Here is a 27,506-nt window from a genome sequence, read left to right on the forward strand (position 1 = left end):
AAGCACTGGGCCCATTTCTGGCTCTGGTTTCTCTCTCCATGTCTTTCTTTTTGCCCTCCCGTCTCTCTCACTCACTGAACTCACTGACACCCTTATTATTTCCCAACTCTTATGTCTTTTTTCCATCTGCCCCTCTCGTTCTCACGGTATACTTTTTCTTCTGCATCACGACATTGCTGATATCTCCTTGCTATTTCAGCTCCTTTTGAGCTTATTCCTCGAAAAAGACAATTCAAAATGACATATTTTATCAAAGAAGTGGTTGTGGACAATAAAACCATGTCAAAAACAAACTGATTTAATATGATTTCACAACTGAGCAGCGTGTGTGTAAATGTTTGATCACTTATGATAAGGCTTCAAAGTTTCATTATTCTGCTACACTTTCATGATGACTGATTCTGATGAGGACACCAAAGGCGCTTTAAAGTGATACTGATGTCTCGAATTTCAAAACTTGCAGGAACAAATTAAGCACAAAAATTAATGAGGGACAACAGTTTTTACTATCTATTTTTCATACTTCATTTTCTCTAATGCTGTTGCAAATGTACAAAGAAAGGGAGTCACACATTTCCCATTTATTAGAAATATTGCATTACATTGCATTCAAAAAATGTACATGGTGACTACAAATTGCAAATGACGAATGTGACACGGTTGTGATTTACATGCTATTTCAATTGGATCTCATACAAACACATGATTAAATCACACATTTCTATAAATATATACATGAAAAACAATACCGAAAGGGACCTGCGTTGTTTGCTTTATTTATTTTTTCTTTGGAAATATTAACTCCAACTCTATGTCAAAGATCAACCATTTATTGTGGTTGATGAGTGTACTTTTACAGATGCTGGTAAGATGTGTTGGTAATTGTGATGTGTGTTTGGGTGGTAAAGTGACATGCGCACACACACACACACACACACACACACACACACACACAAAGGCTTAGTCCAGGACTTGATATATCCTAGTTGTGTGGCACAAAGTATGAGTTCATTCAGAGTTCATTCCAAGTATTGCTCCATACTATATAGAGTCATGCAATGCTGAGCTTCTTATTCATTTACAAAAATACAGGAAAGGCCGAGCCGTATCTTTGTCTCGGTCTGTTTATCATCCTGATTGCTCACTGGGACCACTGCCAGGAATTTTCCCCGCTCGGAAGCTGTTTTCCCACCCACATACAGCGCCCCTTCTCACTGAAGGGATCTCTGAGTTGTGTTGAAAGTGAAAGAGATGCATACAAACAGTCCTTGTTGCTTATCAACAATGAGTATGGGAAGTCAGACATTAAAGCGATTAACTGCATACATTTCACATGTTTAATCTGTCATTCACAATGTGGTGTATGAAGTAGGCATCCAGCCATGTAGACGGCACTCATTTCCTTGTTTTGACACACAGGTCTTTGTTTTTAAAGGTTTTTTGGTTAGCGCCGTTCTAGAAGGTTCGACGCTAACCGAAACAAACACTAACACAAACCATTTTTTCCCATGAGAAATGATGTAAATCCAATTAATCAGTTCCAGAAAGCCAAAAATGTTGACACAAAACACGTTTTTAAAGTTTTACAATTACAGTTTTACATGCAGAAAACAAATCAAAATGCTTATACATATAAATGATAAATGAGAGGGATAAACAAATATTTAAGGTTACTTTTACCTTCATTGAAGAGGTGATTCTTAACTTGATTGTTCCCAATGACACGATGTGACAGCGAGAGCAACACCTTCCTCTTCAACACCACCTTCCTGTTTTGCCATGAGTTATTTGTTGAATTCAGTAGTGTTTCTCACCTCCGCAACTCAAAATGGAGCCAAATAAAGTTGTGTCATGAGTTATTTTTGTTGAATTCAATAGTGTTTATCACCTTCTTCATCAAAAGGCTGGAACTTGCAGCTTTCTTTAGCTCCATTTTGGGTTACTGAGGTGAGAAACATTGATTTCAACAAATAACTTGCAAAATAAGAAGGTGGTGCCCGTGTGGTGTCTCGCTGCCGTGTCTTTGGGAACAGTCACGTCAACAATCACGTCTTTAGTGAAAGTAAAAATAAGCTTAATTTTAATTTATCTCTTTCATTCGACATACATGCATTTTGAATTGTTTTATGCATGTAGAATTACAAAAACTAAGGCTGTCAAAAATAGCACATTAATGGCGGTAACTAATCAATTTCATTATGTTGAACGTTTTAGCGTAATTAACGCAATGGCTCAGCATCGGAACAACACTTCCTCATTGTTACTAGACGACCACGAGATGCATTGATGAACACTACGAACATCAAAACAACATTTTTATTATGCGTGTATGTGTTGTTTAAATAAACAGAAAGACAAACAGTAAATAGACAGTCTCATCACTCACTAACGTAACTCTTACTGTGGAAGTACAATTTGCTGCATTTAATTATGTTCGGAAATCCCAGAAAATACATGTAGGGTACACTCAAAACATGTGAATTCATCTTAAAATACCTGGTGTCTTTGAACGCAACCCCTCATTGCTCATAATAACACGGTTAAAGCGGGATTCAAATGATCTGCTACTGTTAAAGAAACTATTAGGCAAATAGATTTTAAGACATGTGTGGTATCTTTCAGCCTGATATAAAGTTTCACTTCATTTGGAGCTGTTCCATCCATCCATCCATCCATTTTCTATGCCGTTTATCGTCATTAGGGTCGCGGGGGTATGCTGGAGCCTATCCCTGCTGACTTCCGGCGAGAGGCGGGGTACACCTTGGACTGGTTGCCAGCCCATTTTAAGCTGTTGAGTCATACAAATATTAAAACGGTGTCTTGTCATTTATCTTTTTGTTCATAAAATACAGTAAAAACGGGTGCATATTTCACACATAGTTGCAAATGGTGATTAATTATGATTAATTAATGTGAAAATTGTGATTAATTTGATTACAATTTTTTATAATTTGACAGCCCTAATAAAAACATGTTTTGTGTTAACATTTTTGAGAGTCAACCACTGATGACATCATGGCGACGTAGCTGACTTACGGTTTCGGTTGCCATTTTGTGAGCAAGCTAAGGATGCTAACAGGACATTTAGTGATAAAAAAAAAATGCATTAAGAACACAGTTGGGACTCATGCAGTGTGTTAATAACTCCACAGGACGCGCACCGTATTGTCCGTTAACCAGAAAATTAGGGTGAAATTTTCGACGTTAACCGAAAAACATGCTAGGCGGGGCGGATGCTAACCGAAGTTCCACTGTAGTTATTTTTAAGAAACTGAAAACACCACAGTTTTCTAACGTCCTCTGTGGTGGACATGAGGACTTACTCCTACTCTTCTTTCACTTCCTGTTGTACGGAAAGGACGCTCACGGAAAAGCTCCGTCCACTATTACCGGAGTTTTAAACTTTTGCGACCTTGGTGAATACAGTTCGTGATCACAACTTGTGATTACAACTCTGCAAGTGAGTGCTGAGACTTCTGCCTCAACTCGGACCCGCGAGTGGACTAAACTCACCAAAAGAGACAATCAGGTGGAGCCGACAGCCGTTACAAGCAAGCTATCATGCTAGCCGCGGTTTGAAGCCTGATTTCAATAACAGGATAACATTTGGAGTTTTCCTGTGCAGCTTTTTCGGCCCACCAGGACTGGTGGGACTTTGGTGAGATACTGGTGAGAGATAAACTCGCCGTTATAACGAAGATTATTCACCGAAGGCATTGCACCACAAGTCAACGGCTAACTGACGGCGTTACCTAGCAACAGTAACAATGTCAAAGGCTCGAGGGAGAAGAAGCGCAACAAGCGGTGGCTCTAGTAGTTCTGGTCGAAGTACTCCAGATTCAGTCATATATACGGATGTCGAACAGATTCCTGAGACAACTGGAGGTGCTCACCTATTACCACAACCGCCGCCGAGACCTTACAAGGATGACACAGTTAACCAGTTGACACACCTGAGTGGAAATATAGACAAAGCAACAGCGACAGCTTTGCAGAAGGTTAAACACCGCGCAAACAAGCAAGAAAGAAGTTCAATGGAAAAGAGTGAGTATACCATGGCGAAAACCATGGAGGATTATGGAAAACAGATGCAGCAACTTGTGGAGAATTCCAACTCCATGCATCAACTAATTTACAGTTTGATAGAGACTACCAACGCCATACAAAGAGAAATGCAAGGTCTGAGAGTGGAGAATAAAAAATTACAGGAAAGTTATGATGCACTGGGAGCCACTCTCAAAAAAGAATGTGAAGAAAAGGATAAAATCATTGAGAAGCTGAAAAACACCATAGATGATATGGATCAGAACACACGAATGAATGACGTGGTCGTGACGGGACTTCGAATTAAACCAAGGTCCTATGCCAGAGCAGTGGCGAATACTGAAGAACCAGACGAAAGGGATGTCGCCTCAACAGAGCAACAAGTTGTTGATTTTTTGCAATCGAAGGAGGTGGATGTAGACATCCAATCTATTGATACTTGCATCCCACTGTATGGGAGGAACCGCACTACACCCGTCATCATCGTCAAATTCACCAACAGGAAAAACAAGGTTGCTCTGCTGAAACAGGGAAAGAAGCTGAAAGGAACAAATGTCTACATGAATGACCACCTGACCAAGCGCAACGCTGAGATTGCGAAGAAAGCACGTGATCTGAGGAAGCAAGGAAAGATTCAAGGAACATGGACTGCAAACTGCAAAATCTTCATCAAAGCAAATGGAGGACCAGAGGCCAGAGTTCTTGCTGTCAAAGACATCAAGGACCTAGAAAGATATTGAGGTCTCCCAACATGGAGGAAAACAGCTTTAATATGCTACAAGAAGATCTACAATTGGACACTTTTCACTTTACAGATCACAAACAATTGGATATGGAAAAAGACATTGATCCAGACTCAAATTTTTTCTCTCACATTACAAACGACTGCCGTTATTATACGGAGGAGCAATACAACAACAGTTTCATCAACGACGACAAGTTATCCATCATACACATAAACAGCAGAAGCTTGAACGCAAACTTTACTAATATTAAACAATATTTGAATCAATTCAAAGAACCTTTCAAAGTTATAGCAATCTCAGAAACTTGGATTAATGCTAACAAAGGAATGGACTTCGAGCTGGAAGGATATGAAATGACGTGTGCAAACAGGAACAATGCAAATGGAGGAGGTGTGGCCGTATACGTGGACAAACATTTGAACTACAAAATGGTAAAGAATATGTCATTTGTCATTGATAACATTTTAAAATGTATAACAATTGAAATCTGTAAAGAAAAAAGCAAAAATGTGTTAATAAGTTGTGTGTACAGAACTCCAAAGTCAAAGATTGGAATGTTTGAGGATTGGATTAAGACAACGTTTACAGACATAGGTCAGAAAACTATTTTCATATGTGGAGACTTCAATATTGACCTCTTGAACTCACACAAGTGCAAGGAAATAGATGACTTTATAGATACAATGTATAGCTTGAGTTTATATCCTAAAATCATTAGACCAAGTAGAATAACAGACCACTGTGCCACCCTCATCGATAATATATTCACCAATGACTTTGATAACAACACCATCAGTGGCCTGCTAATTAGTGACATCAGTGATCATCTTCCAGTGTTTACAATCTACAATGAACATTATAAGAAAAAACAGGCGGAGGCAAAAAAGACTTTTCAAAGATTGCGTACAGAGGATAACATCCGTGCCTTCAAGATAGGTCTAGAAGAACAAAGTTGGGAGAGGGTCTACAGTGCAACAGATGTGGACGAGGCATATGACAGCTTCCTTGGTACTTATATGGAGCTCTACGATAAGAACTGTCCCTGGCAAGAAAAGCCCAAGAAGCAAAAGAAAAACCAGCAGCCATGGATGACAAAAGGACTAAAAAACACCTGTAAGAAGAAGAACACATTATACAGGACATTTATCATTCAACAGACTAAAGAAGCAGAACAAAAGTATAAGACATACAAAAACAAGTTGACAACTATCTTGAGAGTGTGTAAGAGGGAATATTATAGTCACGTACTAAATAAGAACAAAAATAACATGAGAGCAACTTGGGGCATCTTAAATAGTATTATAAAGAACAACGTTAAGAAAGCAGACTATCCTCCCTATTTCATGGTTGGAAACACTTACAGGAATGACATGAATGCGGTAGCTGAAATGTTTAATGAATATTTTGTAAATATTGGACAAAAACTGGAAGAGGAAATGCCAAAACAAGACACAATTGATGAAGGGATTGATATTATTGATAGGAATCTTAATTCTATGTTTCTCACTGCTGTAACCAAAAAGGAGATCACTGACATTGTTAACCATTTTAAGGCAAAAACATCAACTAGTTGTCATGGAATCGAAATGGAAACAATTAAAAGGGTCATCAATGAGATCGCAGACCCGTTAACATATATTAGTAACTTATCATTTCAGACTGGAATATTTCCAAGCAAAATGAAAACAGCCAAGGTGGTTCCAATTTTCAAAAAAGGAGACAAACACCAATTTACAAATTATCGACCAGTTTCCTTGTTACCACAATTCTCGAAAATTGTGGAGAAGCTATTTAATAATAGGTTGGACAAATTTATTAATAAGAATTAATTATTGGCAAGTAGTCAATATGGTTACAGAGCCAACATTTCAACTTCTATGGCACTGATGGAAATCACGGAGGAAATCACTACTGCCATAGACAACAGAAGATGCGCAGCTGCAGTATTCATGGATCTGACAAAAGCTTTCGATACAATTAATCACACTATTTTAATTTCAAAATTAGAAAGGTACGGAATTAGAGGTTTAGTCTTAAATTGGGTTAAAAGCTACCTAGCAAAGAGGAAACAATTTGTAAAGCTAGGAGAATATACATCTGGGAGTCTACACAATACGTGTGGAGTACCACAGGGGTCCATACTGGGACCAAAACTGTTTAACTTGTACATTAACGACATTTGCAAAGTAACTAACAACTTAAAATTGGTCTTATTCGCCGATGATACCACCGCTTTCTGTTCTGGTGAAAGCACACAAGAACTCATTAAAAAGGTCAAGGATGAAATGGTCATATTAAAGTCATGGTTTGACAAGAATAGATTATCTCTGAATTTAAGTAAAACTAAAATAATGTTATTTGGTAATAGTAGAAAGGACACGTACGACCAAATACAAATTAATGGAACGGATATTGAAAAAGTGGAAGAATATAAATTCCTTGGAGTTATAATAGATGAAAAAATGAGTTGGAAATCTCATATTAAATATATACAACAAAAGGTGGCGAGAAATATCTCTATATTGAATAAAGCAAAATATCTTCTTGATCAAAAATCACTCCACACTCTGTACTGTTCCTTAGCATTACCATATCTAACGTATTGTGTGGAGATATGGGGAAATAATTACAAAAGCAATCTTCACTCACTCACTGTACTGCAAAAAAGATCTGTGAGGATAATTCATAATGCCAAGTATAGAGAACATACAAACCCTTTATTTTTAAAATCACAGATATTAAAATTCGCAGATTTAGTACACTTTCAAACCGCTAGAATAATGTATAAAGTTAATAATAACTCGTTACCCAAAAATCTAATCAAGTATTTCTCAATCAGAGAGGAGAAATATGATCTTAGAGGAAAATTAAACCTAAAACATTTATATGCGAGAACAATGCTGAAAACCCACAGCATTTCCGTGTGTGGAATTAAATTATGGAACGGATTGAGTAAAGAACTCAAACAATGTACAGAGATGAGCAAATTCAAAAAACAATACAAGCAGTTGATGTTTGCTAAATACAAGGCAGAAGAGTCCTGATTGTTCTGTCAGGTTTGTTATTTTATTTTATTTATTTTTTTTATTTTCTATTTTATTTTATTTTATTTTATTTTATTTTTTATTTATTTAATTAAATTTTATTTTTTATTTATTTATTTTTATTTATTTATTTTATTTTTTTTTTTATAATTTTCCTTGTTGTGTTTAAAAAAAAAAAAGCTTTGTTCTTATTTATTTATTTATTTATTTAGTATTGTCATCATTATTATCATTATTATGAATGTTCTCTCTTTTTTTGGGGGGCGGAGGGTTATCTCACCGTTATCTATTATGTGTTATCCTGACTATCACTGAAAACATGACATGGAATCCAGGAAGTGAACTACATGTACTGTACTAGATGTAGAATGGATGGGGGGTAGGATTAAATAAGCTTTGCTTCTTCCTACTCCTTTTGGACATGTGGAACTGTCAAAGAATGATTCACGAGATGTATTCCATTGTAACCTTCATGTTCAAATAAACTAAACCAAACCAAACCAAACCAATGATAAAGATGGTAAGAAGTAAAACTGCTTCTTGCAGTATCATTCATAATATGACCAAAAAGGTAGCCACGAAATTTATAAAATGCCAAACTCAGGAAAAGTTCAAGCCTATTCTTTTTTTCAGGCCTAAAGGCCTAAAAAAAAAAAAAAAAAAACGTAAAAAAGATGGACTATAAAATTACAGTCAGAGCTACAAACTGCTTTCCAATGTAAATCATTTCTGTTTTATTTTTGTTTTATATAAAAATATCTTGTTCCTCTCATTAAAACAGTAAAAACTAGAAAAGCACTCAGAGAGTGCAGACCTCCGCCAAGCGCCATAGTTCCCCCCATATTGTGATATACACCATAAATATTTATTTGATCTACATATTTAGATTCCTTGACCATGAAAACATACCATTAGCGGTTGGATTCATAATGATATCAATATTAGTTCAGTAGTTATTGACACGGTTTTCTTCTACTACTACAGATCTACCCCTATCTCCATAGATGTTGAAGATCCAACAGATCCGTTGGCACATTCCAGATTCCACAGTGTCTTTACGATATAAAATGGTGCTAGTTGCATGTTTAACTTGATGTGTTGTCTTTCTATGATGAAAATTCCAAAGGTCCCCTTTTTTTCCACATTCTGCATCATAGTATCCATAATTATTCCATTATCTGGATTAGTGTTTGATATTTTGTAGAACCTACTGGAAAGTTTCCCAAGGTACTATGACCATTTTTTTGTGGAGTGATATGCACAAATGGCGAAAATGGTCCTATCGCGCAATGTTAAAAAAATCCTGGATCCAGACGATCTGGATCACCCCCAAAATTTTATCAGTTCTTCCATATCCCATTTCAGACAATTCGTGAAAATGTGATCCAAATCCATTCCGAACTTTTCAAGTTATTTTGAACACAATCACACAAACAGATAAATGCCGGCAAAAACATAACCTCCTTGCTGGAGGTAAAGATAATGAAGGTAAGAATTATTCAGCTGTTGCCGACTGGAAAGGACAACTTTTATTTTTCGGGTTTTTCATAAGGATATAATGCATATTTTGTGAATATCTGCAGGTAGTATTTTAGCAGTCACACACACACACACACACAGTCACACTCTTGTAGAGCCAAAGTAACATCAAATCATCATGCAGCACACCTTGCCTACAGTCAGTCTACTACATATTCATACAATATGATCCCATCGATTGCGTATATAGCACCATCAGTGTTTCTCCCAACTACTTCAATAGTCCCACTTTCTTTTCATCCTGTCATCATTCATTGAATCAATATCTCACGGCTGAGTTGAATAATCACCATAATACAAATGATTCCCTGGCATGGAAATGCTGATTCCTGTTGATAGGTCAGTGTAAGCCACGTGGTACACAAAATCTCCTAACTGACAAAGGCAGAGAGGGAGAGAAATATTAAGAGACTCATAATCACTTCCAGTGACAAAAACTTTAAAAACGTTTTCTCAGAAAGAATACCTCCTTTAGGGTTCGTCTTTGCATTGTGGGTCAAGTGAAAGCTGGTCATCTGGATCCGCTTCATGGAACAGCATAATGCATGTGAGAAGAAGGTCACAACGAGTGAAATGTGCAAAGGCTTACCTTTCTCAGCATCTTCTTCATCTTGGGCAACCATTCTGTGGACCCCCCCTTAAAAAAACACATCATCACAACCACATAAATGGAGACATTAAAGGAACCAAACAACAACATAAACTGCCTGCTCAGACTTCAACATACTTTACAGCACAATCTAAACAAGCCAGAATAGACGTAAAGGGAGATACTGTCCATTGGGCCAGGATAGAATGTACCCGATATACACACTCTACAGGTGGTCCTCGGTGGTTAATGGCGTTCCGTTTTATGCCTTTCGTGGTTACGTACGCACTGCTTTACATGCAGGCAGTGGAATAACACATTGGAGGACTGGCAGAGTAACACGTATTCGCGTCGCTACACTGAGAGGAAGGACAACGTCACTTCTGTTCCATTATCTCTCCCAAGGCAGTGAAGCAGACTCGTCTGGTGGCAGCGAAATTTGATATCGTAAAATGCTCAGTGGGGACATCAATACTGTATAAGCTGCATGCCCGGTCCAAGCTGCTGAAACACGGCGACCATCATGAAGGATACAGTAAAGATGGTATTCATGAACATATGAAAGGGCTGTGGCCCAGCTAAACAAAAATCAGGTTAATATATACATTAATTTGTAAATCAATAAAGTGTAAGCGTTTTTACTGATTATGTGTTTACTATTTTACTCATTTACCATCCATCCATCCATTCTCTATACCGCTTCTTCCTCATTAGGGTCGCGGGGGCATGCTGGAGCCTATCCCAGCTGACTTCGGGCGACAGGCGGGATACACCCTGGACTGGTCGCCAGCCAATCGCAGGGCACATATAGACAAACAACCATTCACACTCACATTCATACTTATGGACAATTTAGAGTCGCCAATTAACCTCACCTGCATGTTTTTGGAATGTGGGAGGAAGCCGGAGTACCCGGAGAAAACCCACACACACACGGGGAGAACATGCAAACTCCACACAGAAATGCCCAGGGGAGAATCGAACCCAGGTCTTCCCGATCTCCAAGCTGTTACTGTGTTGGCCAACGTGCGGCCTACTAATTTACTATCATGTGAATTACAAGAAAAAAAAAGGAATTGTGGCGAGAGGAGGAATCGGAGTTTATGAGTGGCTGACTTCAGCCGAGTTGTCACTTTTGCTGAAGCAATTAAGTCTGCACACTTCAAGAAGTGTCTATGTATCGCTGCACGCAATGCGCAACGAGTGAAAAGCTACGGCAGACAGAAAAAAGTTACAAAGTTACAAGGTGGTCGTTTTTATATATTTGATGTAATGATGACATTAACACCATCAAAATATTAGCTATATTGTAAGTATTTTATGAGGAACTAATGTTGTGTGTTAGTTCAAAGCACAACAAAAGAAAACCCCATCATTTGTGGAAAAGGAAACTAAGAGTAACTTTACCCACACAGCCCTGACACAAGCCACACAAATAAAGGCTGTGGTAAATAAATGTTGCTACTGATGACATACTTGACATATGCAACGAAAAACGGTCTTATTTTTGATAGACTGTCCAAAGAAAAGTGAAAAACAGAGCACTGAGGACATATTAGCTCTGTGTCTTGTAAACATAAACCCTGTAGAATTATTTAACGGACAACTTGATGTTTGTTATCCATCCGTCCATCCATTTTCTATGCCGCTTATCCTCATTACGGGAGTATGCTGGCCATCTCAGCTGACTTTGGGCGAGAGGCGGGGTACACCCTGGACTGCTCGCCAACCCATTGCAGTCGATGTTTGTTATAATTAATATTAATGGAACACATAATATTATCATGATTGTAATATAAAATGATGAAATATTCAAGTGCTGCACTGTTTTTTTAATTTATTTGAATTTCCATTTCTACAAAAGGTGAGTATGTCATTTAGGGCACTTTTTTCCTGCTTTTGAAATCTGTTAGTTATCTGTCAGCTTGCTAGTTACATAGTTACAACGTGCAAACAAGACATACTCTCTTCTGTGGTAACTTTTACTTAGTGGTCGTTCTTGTCTTTTTCTCTTCCTCTGTAGTGGTCAGTACTATTCCGCCGGCGGAATAGAATCCTTTTTCAAAATGCGTTTATACCGTACTTTTAAGCCAAATGCTTGTTGTAAAGGTGTTCCTTCAAAACAGTCATCTGCGAAATAGACAAGTGTTTTAGATGAGTATCCTTTACGGATGATGCATTTTTGCCGAGTATGAGCATGAAACGAGTAGAGCTCGTCATTATCCGTAATTTTGATGAAGGAAAATCGTCATTGGGTAACTACTTACAGTATGTACTCACTCTTCATGCTCTGTGACTGGCCAGTCACACACAGCGACCGTCCCTCCCTAGACAGACTCGCTACAGTGACTGTCATGTCAATTTCAGACTTAAACTAATGCACAGATTTAAGCCCCACCCATTTCTGGTTAAATCACGGCCACTTCCGGTTTATGTCCCTCCCACTCCGAGTACAGGTAGGGATACAGCTAATTTAGATGGGTGAACAAATACAGATTAAATTAGTGGCGTACTCGCTCATCCCTAATGATACTATACTATTTGGATGAAAAATACACAGAACGTTGTTTACTCGGCTTTAGCGTCATGGCTGCTGGCATGAACTATGTAATTTTTTGCAAATTTACCGTTCGCTTTAAAAAAAACGAACAATGTAGAACATACATACAAACAATATATAACATATTTTAGAAAAGTTGATAAATCATGTCAGTGATTTACCGCTGTAATACATCTTTGTGATGAAAAGCGTCACTCTCAGCTTCATCCTTAAAATATTGCATGCTTCCCTTCGGTAGTTTCCTTCTCGCCTTTTCCACTGAGGATCACTGAGAAAACCGCATCAGTTTTCTCCAAACCGCGGCAACAAGTTTGTTTCGCTCCTGTCTTCCGGAAACAATCTGCACATGTGCAGTAACATGGAATAGTCCATTGCACGAGAAGGGAAGGGGAACTGTTCACTTGTTCACAAGTGTTAGACGGTGTAAAATTTTAATAACTACATATGCAGTATAATATAAAATCCAGTGCAATACACTTAAAGAAAGTCTAAAACTATTTAAGCTCTCCAATGCAGAGACATCAATTGAATATTCTATAAAGGGAGTGCATGTAGTACATAAAAAGTATTAAAGGAGTGCATGTAGGAACTAGCATGGAATTACATGGGAAAGTGCCAGTGGATACAACACTGCATCACGTGAACTAACCTGTCAACCTAGGACTGTTTTTATGGGATTTTCAGGGCTTGTTTACACGCAAGCCATCTAGGAAAAGTGGTTTTGCCTTTATGGGAAATGCCACTCCTGGAAGACAACATGTAAAATTCCAAAATTAGTTAGTAACAGACTCAGCAATGCCGTGGGTTCCGGAAAGGTAACTGACCACTTTGTCGGTGTGACAGTGAGATGTCACCTTTTTATTTTGATGCTTTCTTGTCTTATGTGGTCCTGGGGCCGTTGCACAAAACTAGGATAAGGGATTAAGTTGGGATATCTTTGCTATCCTGGCTCAATTTATCCATGATTCAGTTGCACAAAAGTGGGACAGTGGAAAATGGGATATGTTGTGACATAAGTTACCATGGAGATTTATTCTGTGGAGCTAGCCTGCTCCAGACCAGGCTAAGGTTGACGATGTATTTAATTAATCCACTGCCCACTACACATTGTTATCACATTCAACTACACCCAGTTTGTTTGTCATCATTCATTTCAGTCATTGTAGATAAAATATTTTAGATGATGTTGCAATCATTAGATCATTTACAGTCTCCCACACATATAAAATGCACATATGCTGTCTGAAGGAGTTAAATTGACACAATTTCATTCACATCTGCAGTCAATTTCACCAACAATTTCAAACGGATTCATAATGACATTGCGACATCCAGTGCGCTCAATAATCCGGAATTTACGTTAGGTTATTTTAATATTCTGCAATATTTACCATCTTAGATTTCACAAAAAGCCTCTAAAATATACTTTAAAAATGTGCCATTGCCTCACACACAGTGAGAGAGAGCACTTTCTTTAACTTTTTAACTTAATTTGTAAGTGGGCCGAGACCCATCTCTCAAGAGGTCTCGGTCCACCTGTTTGGTGCACACCAGGGTTCGAATGATCACGTTCACACTTGACCTAACGAACAGTGCTAGCTGAGCAGATGCATCAGAGGTCAATTGAATCAGCACTCAGCACACTAACTACTGCCGCAAGGAACACAAAGACATTAGCGCATACTTACTGCATTTAAAAGAGCCCTTGCTGATCATCATCCACAGCAGCAGTCCAATGATGAGTGCACCAATAACCACCACAGGTGCCACTATTTTGGTGGCTATATTAGTGCCTGGTTGATCTTGTCCCTGCCCTGAAAAAGTTAAATGATGAATGAAAGCCTTAACGCTCTGGTAAACCTGGTTTTGACAAACAGGAGCACAGAAAGAAGCAAAAGGCATGTTCAATTACTGGAAACATTCCCTTATAATACACAAACAAAACAATTTCATGTTCCCTTTCACTCTGCAATAATTTGAACTGTGGACTCTCTCCCTGAGTTTCAGAACATGAAGTCGAGTGTTGATAAGGAACAAGATGGACGTGAGCTACAGTGACGTCACAATAGATTTTAGACACGTACGGTTGAAACACAGATCTTCTAATAACACTGGATATTAGGGATGAGCCGGATACTTGTTCAGCATTACCCGTTATGGATAATGCATTTTTGCCGAGTATGAGCATGAAACGAATACAGCTCGTCATTATCCGTAATCATGATAAAGGAAAATCCTCATTGGGTAACTACTTATGTATTCACTCGTCACGCTCTGTGATTGGCCAGTCACACACACAGCGATTTTAGTTCTTCGTGCTCAGTTACCTAAGACCACAGATTGATGAACTTGTTTTAGCAGAACTGCCGGTCAACTGACAGTCCACAGATCAAATCCTGCCTGTAATTGATATTAGAATGGTCCGTGAGTTTGGTTCAAAACTTGGGAGTGACTCGTGTTTTTGCAGCACGCTGCTAATAAACAACAGAGCACTGTCATAGAGAGAAAGATTTGTTAGTACATTGTGGTGAACTTGAGTCACATCAGGAAATGGCCAGAGGAAAACTTCAGATTGCTTTAAGGAACTGCTCTTTATTTGCAGTAGATTAGCCAACAAATACTCTCTCCCAACACTGCACTAAGAAAGAGAAGTGCAGTTGAACAATGATCATCCAGACATACCAGACCTTGTTATTGCAAAACTGTACTTTGATGACTTGAAAGAATTTTGAACCACCATGCACCCTTTTCTTTTGATTTTTTTAAGAGTAGTTTCGATTTAAAGAATTCAGGAAGACTTTGAACCTGCTTTAGAGATATGATGTACCTTAGTGATATAGTGCATCAAAACAACTGCATAAGGAAATCACTAGCTGTTTTTTAAGCACACAGTGCACGCTCTGAAAACAAGAGTAAACATCCAATGTGAAGGAAAACATGTTGTTCAGTTCTGACAAAACCGCTGCAATGGCAATACCTACGCTAAAATCGTGTTTACTAATTTGTAGGGGTATCCTGTGATAACATTGGCATAATAATTAGACATCGGTTCGTAACGGTATCATTTTATTGTCTCGATAAAGTTTGCACCAAGTTTGTGAGCTCAGTATGTCTGCGGTCTGGAATAGTTTAACCTTTTGATTGTAAATATGCAGTTTGCAGCGAAAGTGCTGGATATGCGAGGGGTGAGTATGGCGTCTTCCTTAAATACTTCTCATGCAATGTGTTTCGTTCATGCTGCATTTATGCTGCATTCATGCTTGACTTGCAGAGGCCAGTTTATACTTCACTGATTTCATTAGTCCAGAGTTTTATACTTTGCAATTGACTTTGTTCTTACATGGATGTTTGTGCCACATAGAAATGTGCAGCTTTCCAAATCGTATCATAAGCAGCATCATTTAATTGGATATGTATTTGTGACTGTATAAAGACTATCCTGTCTTATTTGATAGTAGGAAAATATGTTATTTTAAAATATATAATTTTAGTTGACTGTTTGGTAAATAAATACAGCACTTTTTCTATAACTTTAATTGCATATTGCGGTGTTTTTCTTATTCTACACACAGTGTTTATTTGTGAAATCCATCCAGTGGCATCACAGTAAAAGAAGCATAATGTGTTCAATAGTGAGGGAAGAGGTGCTGCAAATATCGGTAATGAATGCTGGACAATATTAGTATATCGGTATGAAAGTCAGTAACATGCATCTCTACAAATTTGCAGCTGAATGGATCAACTGGTCCATTCACTTTTGGCCTAACCACCTGAAACTTGGCAAGATGCATATGCAACCTTGCAAACCTGATACACTGGCAAATATAATTAGAGGAGGGTGCTCATTATGTTGATGAAAATGCCTTTGTGCCAATGCTTTGCAAAAATAACCAGGTAAAGTTCCTGCAACATTTCTTGCAGGACTAGTTGGGTCTTGTCTTGACTAAATTGTGTTGCCATTGCGGTATCCTTAAACACATCATGAATCGGTCCGGAAACAAAAAGCAAAAAGTTCTTTCAAATGCGGACATTCTCAATTTTGGCCAAATCATGTAATTTCCTTTGTAGTACAAAGACACTGGAGTGTATCGATCTGTATTACCTACCTTGACTCTTGATCTGGGACATCAGTGCCAGTGTGTCCTCGTCGTCTTTGCCATCAGTGGCGTTGAACACCACGCAAGTGTACTCAGAGGATTCCCACCCTGGTGACAAAGTCAGCGTGCTGGAGAGGTTGAACAGTCCATTTTCTGTCACCTTGGCATTGGTTTCTGTGCTTTTTTCCTGCCTCTTGGGTCCAACAAACCAGCCCAGTGTGCCCTTTGGGTAGCCGCCATCTGAGCTGCATGTCAGGGTGACTTGTGAGTTTGGGGTAACCTCCATGGGGGTGGAGTAGATGATGGGTCTGCTGTATTTGGCTGTGACATAAAGGAAAAGTGAAAGTGATGCTTGCCTTACATTACAACTACATGGGCCATGGCAGAAGACTTAACAGGGACATATTAGCCGTACACGACAATGGTTACATAACAGGCAATAAAGAAGTAATATTATGGAAAACTCCGCCCATGACTTGGCAGCACCCTTGGTGAAGGGTCACCATTTTCTCAGCAGCTACACGGAACCATTATCATTTCAAAGCCATAAGATAAGCAGAGTTTCAGTGTTGCTGGGTGCACAAATTGTCATCAGAGTAAAGTGAATTATTATTATTGTTTCTGTTTATTAGCAGTTCCTGCTTGGGTACCAAACCTCAGTCATGAATGCAGGGGAGTTCCACGGCTTAAGTCTGTAATGTCTTGGTTTGAGGGCTAATCTCCTAAGACTCTGATTGTAGTTTTCTGGATGAAACTTTTATTGTGACATGTGACATGCACCAAGCTCTCTGTGCCCCTCCCTCCCTCAGTCACTCACGTGCTACTGCAGTAGAGGGGGAGGGGTGAGCAGTGGCTCATTTTCATGAGACAGAACACCCTCCCAAAGGAGGCTGCTCTGAACAAGGCTGTTTAGAGAGCGTTTTGATTGAAACATGTTTTTAAGACACAGAGGAACTGTTTTAATTAGGGATGTCCCGATCCACATACAGTATTTCAGCTTCCGATCCAATGCGATTTTTTTAATTGTCTTGCCGATCCAATAACAATGCTTTTTTTTTTTTTAAATAAGCTACAAACATGATTTTGTAGAATTGAATGTGGTTATGAAAGTAGCTCTTCAAAGCATTGAAAATAATGCAACCAAATTATTGCTAAATGTACTTCTTTATTACACAGCATGGCCAACAATATTGTTTGGCTCTTGTAACAAACCTCTGTGAGTCAGGTCCCTAATGCAATAAAAGAGCCAATAAAATTCCATCCAATAAGAGATCAAATTGGAAAAAATGGGCATGCAAAATACTTTTAGGGTAGGACTAATCATTTGGCATGGTTATAGATCAATGTGTGGTATGATTTAGAATATAGGACATTTTTTTTTACAAACTCTCTTCAACGCAATAGTAATTTATTGACAGTCCCTAGTATAAACAACCAGCGGTTACATTGGCACTTCCTGTGTGAGCTCCCCGCACCATGACACAGCAGTCTGGTCCGGGCACATTGAGGGGGAACTACTACTGTAGCTACGGAGCCGAATATCCAACGTCCACCGTGAAACTAACTTCACCACGGTACACCATGAACATGTCTGCATGGTGGTGTTGCGTTTTCTTCTTCTTGCGGGTGGCGGGAGTTGAGTGGCAACCAGCTTTGAGGTGCATTACCGCACCTACAATGTTGGCGGAGCAGCAGCCGATCCGGATCCTGAAGATCGGATCGGGACATCCCAAGTTTTAATATGTGAAAAACCAACATAATATATCTCCTTTAATTATACATGTGCTGTCAAATCTCTCACCTGTGACTTTAAGGTTGGTTGAGCTTCTGTGTGCACCGCTATCAGTCATCACCATACATGTATATTGTCCGTCGTCAGCCACTGAAGTGTTAGCAATGAGCAGGGACACGTTCAGGTTCTTGTGAGTCCATGACGGCATGGCAAAGGAAAATCTCGGTGTCACATTTATTTTCTCATTGTTAAACGTCAGCACAGGGTCTCCAGCTTTCTTCCAAACAACCACCTGGACAGTTACATCTTTAACTTCTTTCGAGGTTGTGATCCCACAGTCCAGCATAGATTGCTGACCGTATTGTCCCACGTTGTATGGCTTACATGCCACTGTCACAAAATCTGTAAAAAATATCACTTTATGATAGATCAAAATTTTAAGACCAGCTGAAAAATTGCAGGAGTTTACATTTTGCACTGTTGGATCTTAAGGCCCTGTCACACCTTGACGATTTAGCCAGTGTACGCCAACGTATGAAAAATTTGGCCAATACGCTGGCGTACGTCGAATAAGTTATGGGTAAGTTTTGTATAAGTTAAGAGCACGTTGAAGCACACCGGCATACGTCGTAGTACGTCGAAGTCATCCAAAAACTTTGTGCATGCACAAAACTTTTCGACGTATGTCAACGTATGATTCATACGTCCCGCATTCGCGGGCAATAAGTTATGCAATCGTTGATGCCGGTTCACACACGTTATTTGTAAGTTACGCACAAGTCGTACTACAACATACCTTGAGAAAAAACTGTGTCTTCTTGGCTCTCTTCTTGGCAAGGATTGGCTGAGAGGAGATAGAGACCGCTGGGGAAGCAGCTTCCGATACCATTGACGATGCCTGAGAGGCGTTAGAACCTGCATCATCGCCATCATTGTCATCAATGCCTTGATACTGTCTTCGAAATTTTCTTCGGCATGATGGTGATGTTGACACTGCGATGTCTAGTGAGGTTATGATTTGAGTCATCAAGTGGCAGCCTTTTTATAGGCTACGACACGTGATCGTCGGCCATACGCTACCGTGCGGTTTGCATAAGTTAGTCTTGCGTTGGGCATAAGTTGTGAACGCCGGCAACACGCTATGCATTCGTTGGTATAAGTTGTCTATAAGTTATAGAAACGTTCTATATAAGTTACTAATACCTCATGTATACGCCGAACTCGTTATGAATACGCTATGTATACGCCCAAAATGGAAAAAAACGTCAACGGTTCAACGTATGCCATCAAAATGATCATGTCGGGCATGCGCTGGCTAAATCGTCAAGGTGTGACAGGGCCTTTAAGGAGGTTCTAAGTAGAGCAGTGCTTCTCAAATAGGGGGGCGGGGTGAACTGTCAGGGGGGCGTAAGAGGCAGGGAAGACTTTCAGTTAGTGCAGACTTGCCAACATGTATGAATTTGTTGTACTCAGCATGCAATTTGAAGCTTGTATACTTCACTGCCCTCCATTTTGTTGCATTTTGCAAAAACATTTCTGGGGGCATGACAGAAAATCGCCAGCCCTGCAATTGGCTGGCGACCAGTCCAGGGTGTACCCCGCCTGTCGCCCGAAGTCAGCTGGATAGGCTCCAGCATGCCCCTGCGACCCTAAAAAGGAGAAGCAGTATAGAAAATGGATGGATGGATGGACAGAAAATAATTGAGAACCACTGAAGTTCAGCTTTAAAATGCAAAAAGAAGAAATGGGAGTGAGACACTGAGTAAGCAATTTTTTACAGACAACTATTAAACTGATATAGGCTGTTCATCAGCTGATCGAAGGTTTAAGGTCATGACTTAAAAAAAAACAAAACAAAAAAAACCCCTAAAATACAAAAACAATTTTCAAAAAAACGACCGAGTAGCTGCGCCATTCTTGTCAATCAACTCACAAATGTGTTTGGGCATGCTTGAGGGCAGTGTTTCCGGGAGCCCAGTGGGAATGTTGCTCCACCCTGCACAACCTGAAGCTCCATTGTTCCATTGAAAGAAAAAGCACCCCAGATCATGATGGCGCCCCCTCCACTGTGCTGTGCGGAAAACACCTCAGGTGGGCTCTCCATGTCGTCCCAGTAACGTTAGAAGCCATCAAGGTTACATTTTTTCTCATCAGAGAATAAAACTTTCGTCCACATTTCATTGTCCAATGTTTGGTGCTTTTGTACAAATTCCAAAAAGGCAATTTTGTGGCATTGAAGGACACAAGGCCTTTGAAGATGTTTTTTGTTCTTAAAACCCTTCTCTCGCAGATGCCGTCTGATGGTTTTTCGACTGCACTACGCACCAGTTACAACCTTAATTTGGATCGAGGATTGTCCTGTGTTTTGACGGGCAGCCAATCGGCTCAGGGCTGGTAACATTTTTTCAGGTCTACCATTTGACCTTTGTGTTCCATAACCCTCCGGATCTTTAAAGAAGTTTAAAATGTCTGACGGTGTCCAACTTCAGCAGCAATGGTGCGCTGCGAGAGGCCTTGTCTATGCAGCTCAGCGTCCAAAGACAAAAAGCTTTTTTGCCTTTGCTATCAAGAGATCATGATAATGTGAATACCTGACAGACAATTAATCCACATTTTTCCATTTGTTTGCAATAAATTACTTACTCCATTTTTTTTGTCTCACTCCCATTTCTTTTTTTTTTTTTTTTTGCATTTTGAAGATCTACTTCGAACCTCCTTAAGATCCAACAGTGCACATTGTAACTTCTTGTAATTTTTCATCTGGTCATAACATTTTCATCAGGAGCTTATGTTCATATCATAATGGATCATACCGGTCACTGCAGTTTGTCCTCTGACATAGATCGCTAACAGCAACCACAACAGGATACCAGATGAGGCCATCATTGTTTACCTGCAACACATTAAGTTAGAAGAGGTCAGCTGGGATAGGCTCCAGCATACCCCCACGACCCTCATGAGGATAAGCTGCATAGAAAATAGATGGATGGATGGATTAGTGTTGAGTATATTGTCAAGATCTGGTCATAGTTTATAAATGAAATGGTCAATTATTAATGTGTAACTTGACAGCATCTTATGGCAGGTTTATCGTCATATTACTGTACATCACATTTTTTCCGAGTAAAATTGTAACTGTTTTTCATGCAACCTTAAAACACTGTCATACAATTCTGACTTGTTTCCCGACTTTATACCCTTAGTTTGTTTTTTTCAAAAATTACAACTTTTCTTGCACTATGAGAAGTTTTTTCTTGTAAAATTCCAATTTTCTTCTCAGAATATTACAAAGTAAATCTGCAACATTTTCTTGTTATGTTACCACTTCATTCCTGTACAATTATAAAAAAAAGTATTCTAAAATATTATACATTTTTTTGCCGTAATTAACGCATACGCATCATACAAGCCACGGCTGTCTGTTGACGACAGATGGCGGCACAGTGTAGCTCCCCACAGAGTCACACAGAGTCTGACGCTCATTTATAACTTTATTCTGACCCAAACACATCAACAGCAGAACATTTCCTACGTCATATATGTATCTCCAACTCACAAACACGTCTCTAGTCCATTCGTCATTGCAACAACACTTCATCATTCACTAGACTGACCGCGAGATGCATTCACGGACACTCCGAACATCACAAAGGCGTCTTTATTATGTATGTGTGGTCTAAATAAACAGAAATGCAAAGAAAAACAATAATTGGATATTCTTATCACTCACTTTGTATCTGTTAATGATGTCACAGCCAAGATGGCATCGGTTCAGAAAACTCACTGGGGCGCACGTCAAAATCACCACTTCATTTCACTCCTATTTTATAATTGTTTATTTATCTATGACAACATTATGGCAAAAATGTTTTATTCAGTGAGTACTTTCATTTTGTTATTGTTTTTTGAAAACTTTTTTTGTGTGTCAGGAGCATTAAGTTTTTCCTCATTCATCATACGAAAACTTCATTTCATAAAATTTCGACCTTTTGTTTCTTGTACCATTACAACTTTATTCTCGTACAATTGACACGTTTTTTTCACATAAGTTACCATTTTGTGTAAAACCACAGCTTTTTCCTGTAATATTGCATAATTTCAGTATTTTTATTCTTATATTACAGTACAGTAATCCCTCGTTTATCACCATTAATTGATAAGTTAATTTCTGCAAAATAAGAGTCCTTATTTATAGATGAAAGCACATAGAAAACCTGTTTACGACACTCTAAATATATATTTTTTTACATTAGAGCCCTCTAGACATTAAATAACACCACTGTAGTCACCTTTTCACTCGTATTACCCAATATAGTAGACAAGAATATAGAGATAAGCATAAGTAAGACATAAATAAGACTTGTGCCCGTGTGTGTGTGCCATAAATGTGTTCCCAAGGGGAGCAGAGTGAGTGGTGGACAGGAAGTCATGTCTGGGTTCAGAGTTGAGTTTGAGCTTGCCGTGGGTTACGGCCACAACAGGAGCCTGTGTTTTTATTAGGGATTGTTGTGCCCGGAGTGAGATGAATAAATGCCTGTTGTTTCGCCAATCAAGTCTGGCTGGCGACCAGTCCAGGGTGTACCCCGCCTGTCGCCCAAAGTCAGCTGGGATGGGCTCCAGCATACCCGCCTCCCTGGTGAGGATAAGCGGCATGCCAGCATGCCCCCGCGACCCTAAAGAGGAGAAGCGGTATAGAAAATGGATGGATGGATGGAAGTCTGGTGCTTGTGTGTCTCACCTAACATTATAGTAACATTACTGACACCTAGTGACCAGTGTAGAGTACTACATATCATCAGCTTTGAATGCGTCTTTTAAATGCCTTATACTTGTATTTTAGTGCATTGAGCAATCTTTATTCTTGAAAATGCGTAACGTAGGCTAACAATGTGTACGATTTGCTTAAATATTATTATTTTTACTAATAACAGGCCATATTCAACCACGAAAGAGCATGATTTATTAATTAGTATGTTTTGAAAAACCATGAGAGTGAAACCATTAAATTCAAACTGCCAAGTGGCAAAGGGATGGTTGTATATGTTTTCCTTTTTACTGTGGCCCAAATACACCTGCCTTGCATTCCTTCATGGTAAAACCATCTGTCAATCTTTCAACATGAGGTGGTGAAAACTTCCTGGTTTTGATCCTGCAGACCATCAATGCCGCCTCAGATTCAATACCATTCAATAACAGAACAAGATAACACAACATGGAATGAGATTCAGTCTTCAGTGTGAGGTAAACTTTGAAACTTGATTTGGAAGGAAATAATACATTAAAAAAAGATCATTTTTGACGGAGTTGGTGACGTGTGGTGATAAAACGGTCATGTTGTTTTTCACTTGTTCTTCTCGCATGTCCTTTTCGGAACCTCACTAGAGCCCAAATGATTCATCAGCAGGCCGATTATGGCGAATCACAGATTAATCGACATTGGTGAATATGTAACCAATATATAAGCTTTTTTTTGCTGCGCCCAGATTCTGTCGCTCCATTCCTGTGCCTCTGTGCTGCACTCTGCCTGAGTACATGGCCACTCCCCCTCACACACAAACACACAGACCAGCAAGATGCAGCTCGTCCTGTCTCACTCACTCGGCCGCAGCAGAGAAGTCGACGAGCGAAACGGCAAAAGAAATGGTAAAGAAAAAAATGGTAAGCTGTGACTTTGTAAGCAAATATAAAACTACACTTTGGTGGCCCATGAGAATAACGTCTTTGCGGAAACACACTGTCTGGGCCCGTCAAGGAGAACATTCTAGTTTTTTCCCACTTAAGTTTTAAGAGCACATATGACAGCAAGTTGCATCTCTGTGAGAATCAACAAAGGTAAATGCAACTGTTAATCCACATCCGCCATTATCCAACACTATTATACAGCGTTTTGAAGTTGTGTAAATTATCTTTGTGAGATAAACAAAGAAAAATGCAACTATTAATCCACATTGTCCACCATTATCTATCCATCCATCCATTTTCTGTCTACTTCATGAGGATCGCGGGCACCGTTATCTAATATAAGACTATTATCGAGCTTTTTAAAGTGACATATGAAAGATATATGCAAGCGTTGACCCCCATTTCCATCATTAATACAGAATAAGACTACTACACAGAGTTCCATTTCACACCATACTTCCATGCAGGAATTCCTGGGGCTCATACATTCAGAAGTTAATGTCTTCATTAAAATAATTTTGACAATGTTCCAAGTAATGTAATTTGTTGTAATTGTATATATTGCATGTTTTGAAAGCAGCTACATTGTTACATAAAGTGATGCACGTTTTGATTGTTTAGTTTTGTACTCGTTTTCACTTTTTAATGTTTCTTCAGCATTTGTTTTTGAGCTGTGAGCTTCTGCTTTGTGTTAAATCATATTTTGAGAATTTATGTTCCTGTACAGCATACAGTATATCCTGTGTATATCGATGCTCTTATTTAATATATTGGCTGATAGGGTAGCGGCTTTTTCAGCGCCCAATATTGGTATTGGCATCAGCCTCAAAAATACCATTTCGGACAGGCCCTAAGCCTTACCTTATATGGCTATGTAACAATAATCTATAGTCAGTAATGGTTTATGTGCTGATGTACTTTCACCAAACACGTTAGCCAAATAAGAGTTACGTCCCAATTGAATTGAGGACAAAGTCCACAAAACCAGTTAAATCCACAGAACACTACTACTGTGTTTCGTACATGAACAGCCAGACACGTGCACTTACCCATGCACTGATGTGAATCACTCCCGAACCCTCATGCATTAATTCACTTTACTTACACAATATAAACCAACTCTTCACGAAAATGCACAATGTCCTACATACTTTTATATCCAGTATAACTGCTTTCCATAATAGTCACTTGTATAAACTGTTTACAAACCACCACTGCACCCTGCAGACTAAACATTCAAAGTAAAAGAGAAAGTGGACTGAACAATAGTTCCCTTGAGCAGTCCTATTTACAATAATTATTAACATCCATTTCAACTACAGGAAGGATGTTTGATCAGCTTTTGTACTTTCATTTGCGTTTTCACAATTCTGTCTCACAATGGACCCTTGGGCCGCCAAAGGTTGTACGGTATAATTTGGAAACTGACCAACATTGTCAGAGAAAATTGGCCTAGAGAGCTTGCAGGTTGATTAAAGTGAACTCATATCACCCAAGACTTTATCTCAGTGAGGGTCCACAAGTCTTGTTTATCTTTTGTGATACCACCAAAGAATGGTAGCGATGAACGGGAAAAATGTGATGGACCATAGAACAGGAAATCACGTCGTGTGACACAGAGAAGCACTACGAGTATCTCTGTCCTGGCTGCAACATTATATGCAGTACAGTATTATACTCCAGTTTCCACTTCACTATAGTGGTCTGTTTTGTTGCTGCCCTCAGTCTCCTCTTGCATAAATGTGTCAGCTTATTGTGGCCAACAGTTCTTGTTTGATAACACATCTTGTTCTGACGGATGTTTTCAATGGCGTGTGGTTATTGCAGCTTCCAAACTGAGTTGAACTGAGCTGTTCAGAGGAAAAAGAGGCAAAAGTTGGAAGGTGAAGCAAAACTACAAGGCCAGTTGCAGTCTTGTTTGTGTGAATGTTGTGTCCAGAAAGCGCAGCTGTGAGGGGTCTTGAACCGTTTGGGCTCAGTAATAGAACAGCTGCACTCCATCAATCTCTGGTGGGATTGAGTATGAAAAGTTAGCACCCTTAAGAATGTTGTTACCGTAAATACCAAAACTGCAACAACAACAAAAAAAAGAAGCAAGCTGCAAAATACACCAAAAAGCAATGGCCCCAATGCATCAAACATTATTAAATGTGGTTGGATGGCATCATAAAACACCACAAACATATTACTTGATTGCTGTAGAGCCTGCAAAATTAAACACATGTACTGTTTTGTAAGGCTGGTTGACTTGCAAGTTATGAATTCAAATCATTTATTTTTCCCAAGTTGAAGCTCTACTTAGAACCACTTAGAACCGACAGTTGGGATTTTTTGACATTAAGTTGTATGACGTCCCAGTCAGCAGTGTAGTCCATCAACAGCGACTTATCCCCCAATTGGTTTTTGGAAGTATCTGTATATAAGAGTCAAATGTAACGCAGAGCAATTTGTGAGGTCTGATTTTTTTCAAGGATTAATTTTTGTTGAGCCAATGTATTACCAGTTTGAACGCATTTTGTTTTGAGAAGCCAAACTCCTTACTTGTGTAACCCCAGCGATTACCTGGAACTAGATTCTTCATCACCGAAAGCGGACCAGAACTGGATTTACACTGCTGATGGGGACGTCATGCAACTTCATGTCAAATAATCCGAAGTATCCCTTTAAGATCCAACCCTGCAAAATGTAAATTCTTGACATTTTACAACTGATCTTAAAATTCAGGAGTGTATATATGTATGCATAATCAGCTGACGATATTTGCAAAAGGATATGCTCTCAGGGTAAGGCAATGTTCATATCATAACTGTGTTAAAATTTCGAAAAGTCAGTGATGCGATACTGTCCCCTACAGAGGAAGCTCATGTTTGCTCTTCACATTTCACTGCACACACACACACACGCACAGCCTGCAAGCACAGAGAAACAATGCTGGCTCTAATTATGCTACTGTACACCACTACTGTATGTGCCACCATCGTTTATACAAACGTGGTTCCTTTTAAACGGCCGCACTGACTGTTATGACAGCAACCACGTAGTGTCTTGCACAAAAATCTCCCTCCCAAGAAAACGCCACGGAATTGAGCACAGAGGTAGCGCTCACCTCACATTGAGACGATCACCACGTGCATTTACATTACGCTTACATTACACAACGTCCACTACAGTACACACCATCAAACATGCATTAAGTACGCCATTTTGTTCGAGGGGTGGACTCACCTAAAGCATGTCGTTGGTCGGCTTGTAGGACAACGAAGGTACAGTTAAACTTGTTGCTCATGTGGCGATCAACGCTTTTAGTGCCTGTGAAGAGAACAAGCTTCACGACAGCAAAAATACATCTGACCGAATGAACTGTGGAAATTCCAGCCTACTCGCTTCCGTACTTTCACTTTCAGTATGAGTAGACAGCATATGGGGCGATCAGCATAAATCAGTTAACGGCAAGGTGAGTTGTAATAATAAAA

At 39.2% G+C, this 27,506-nt stretch overlaps 1 protein-coding gene across 2 annotated transcripts; it reads right to left on the reverse strand.

Annotated features, from left to right (window-relative positions):
• Positions 1 to 27,432, reverse strand: zgc:174863 (uncharacterized protein LOC100136852 homolog). 2 transcript variants are annotated; one of them, XR_008570595.1, is made up of 9 exons: positions 27,259 to 27,432; positions 21,165 to 21,244; positions 18,421 to 18,753; positions 16,629 to 16,940; positions 14,211 to 14,336; positions 9,963 to 10,010; positions 9,840 to 9,897; positions 9,664 to 9,748; positions 1 to 5,901 (listed from the first exon to the last, which is right to left on the reverse strand). XR_008570595.1 is itself a non-coding variant. In XM_054778032.1 (8 exons), exons 2-7 carry the CDS (start codon positions 21,235 to 21,237, stop codon positions 9,845 to 9,847), a joined length of 945 nt encoding a protein of 314 aa, XP_054634007.1. In that variant the 5' UTR covers positions 21,238 to 21,244; positions 27,259 to 27,432; the 3' UTR covers positions 9,349 to 9,748; positions 9,840 to 9,844. The 2 variants fall into 2 exon arrangements, 1 of the variants encoding a protein (XP_054634007.1); XM_054778032.1 differs by lacking the exon at positions 1 to 5,901 and having other exon boundaries at positions 9,349 to 9,748.
• Positions 27,433 to 27,506: the final 74 nt, after the last annotated feature.

The sequence above is a fragment of the Dunckerocampus dactyliophorus genome, chromosome 6, assembly GCF_027744805.1.
Source record: "Dunckerocampus dactyliophorus isolate RoL2022-P2 chromosome 6, RoL_Ddac_1.1, whole genome shotgun sequence".
NCBI lineage: Eukaryota > Metazoa > Chordata > Actinopteri > Syngnathiformes > Syngnathidae > Dunckerocampus > Dunckerocampus dactyliophorus.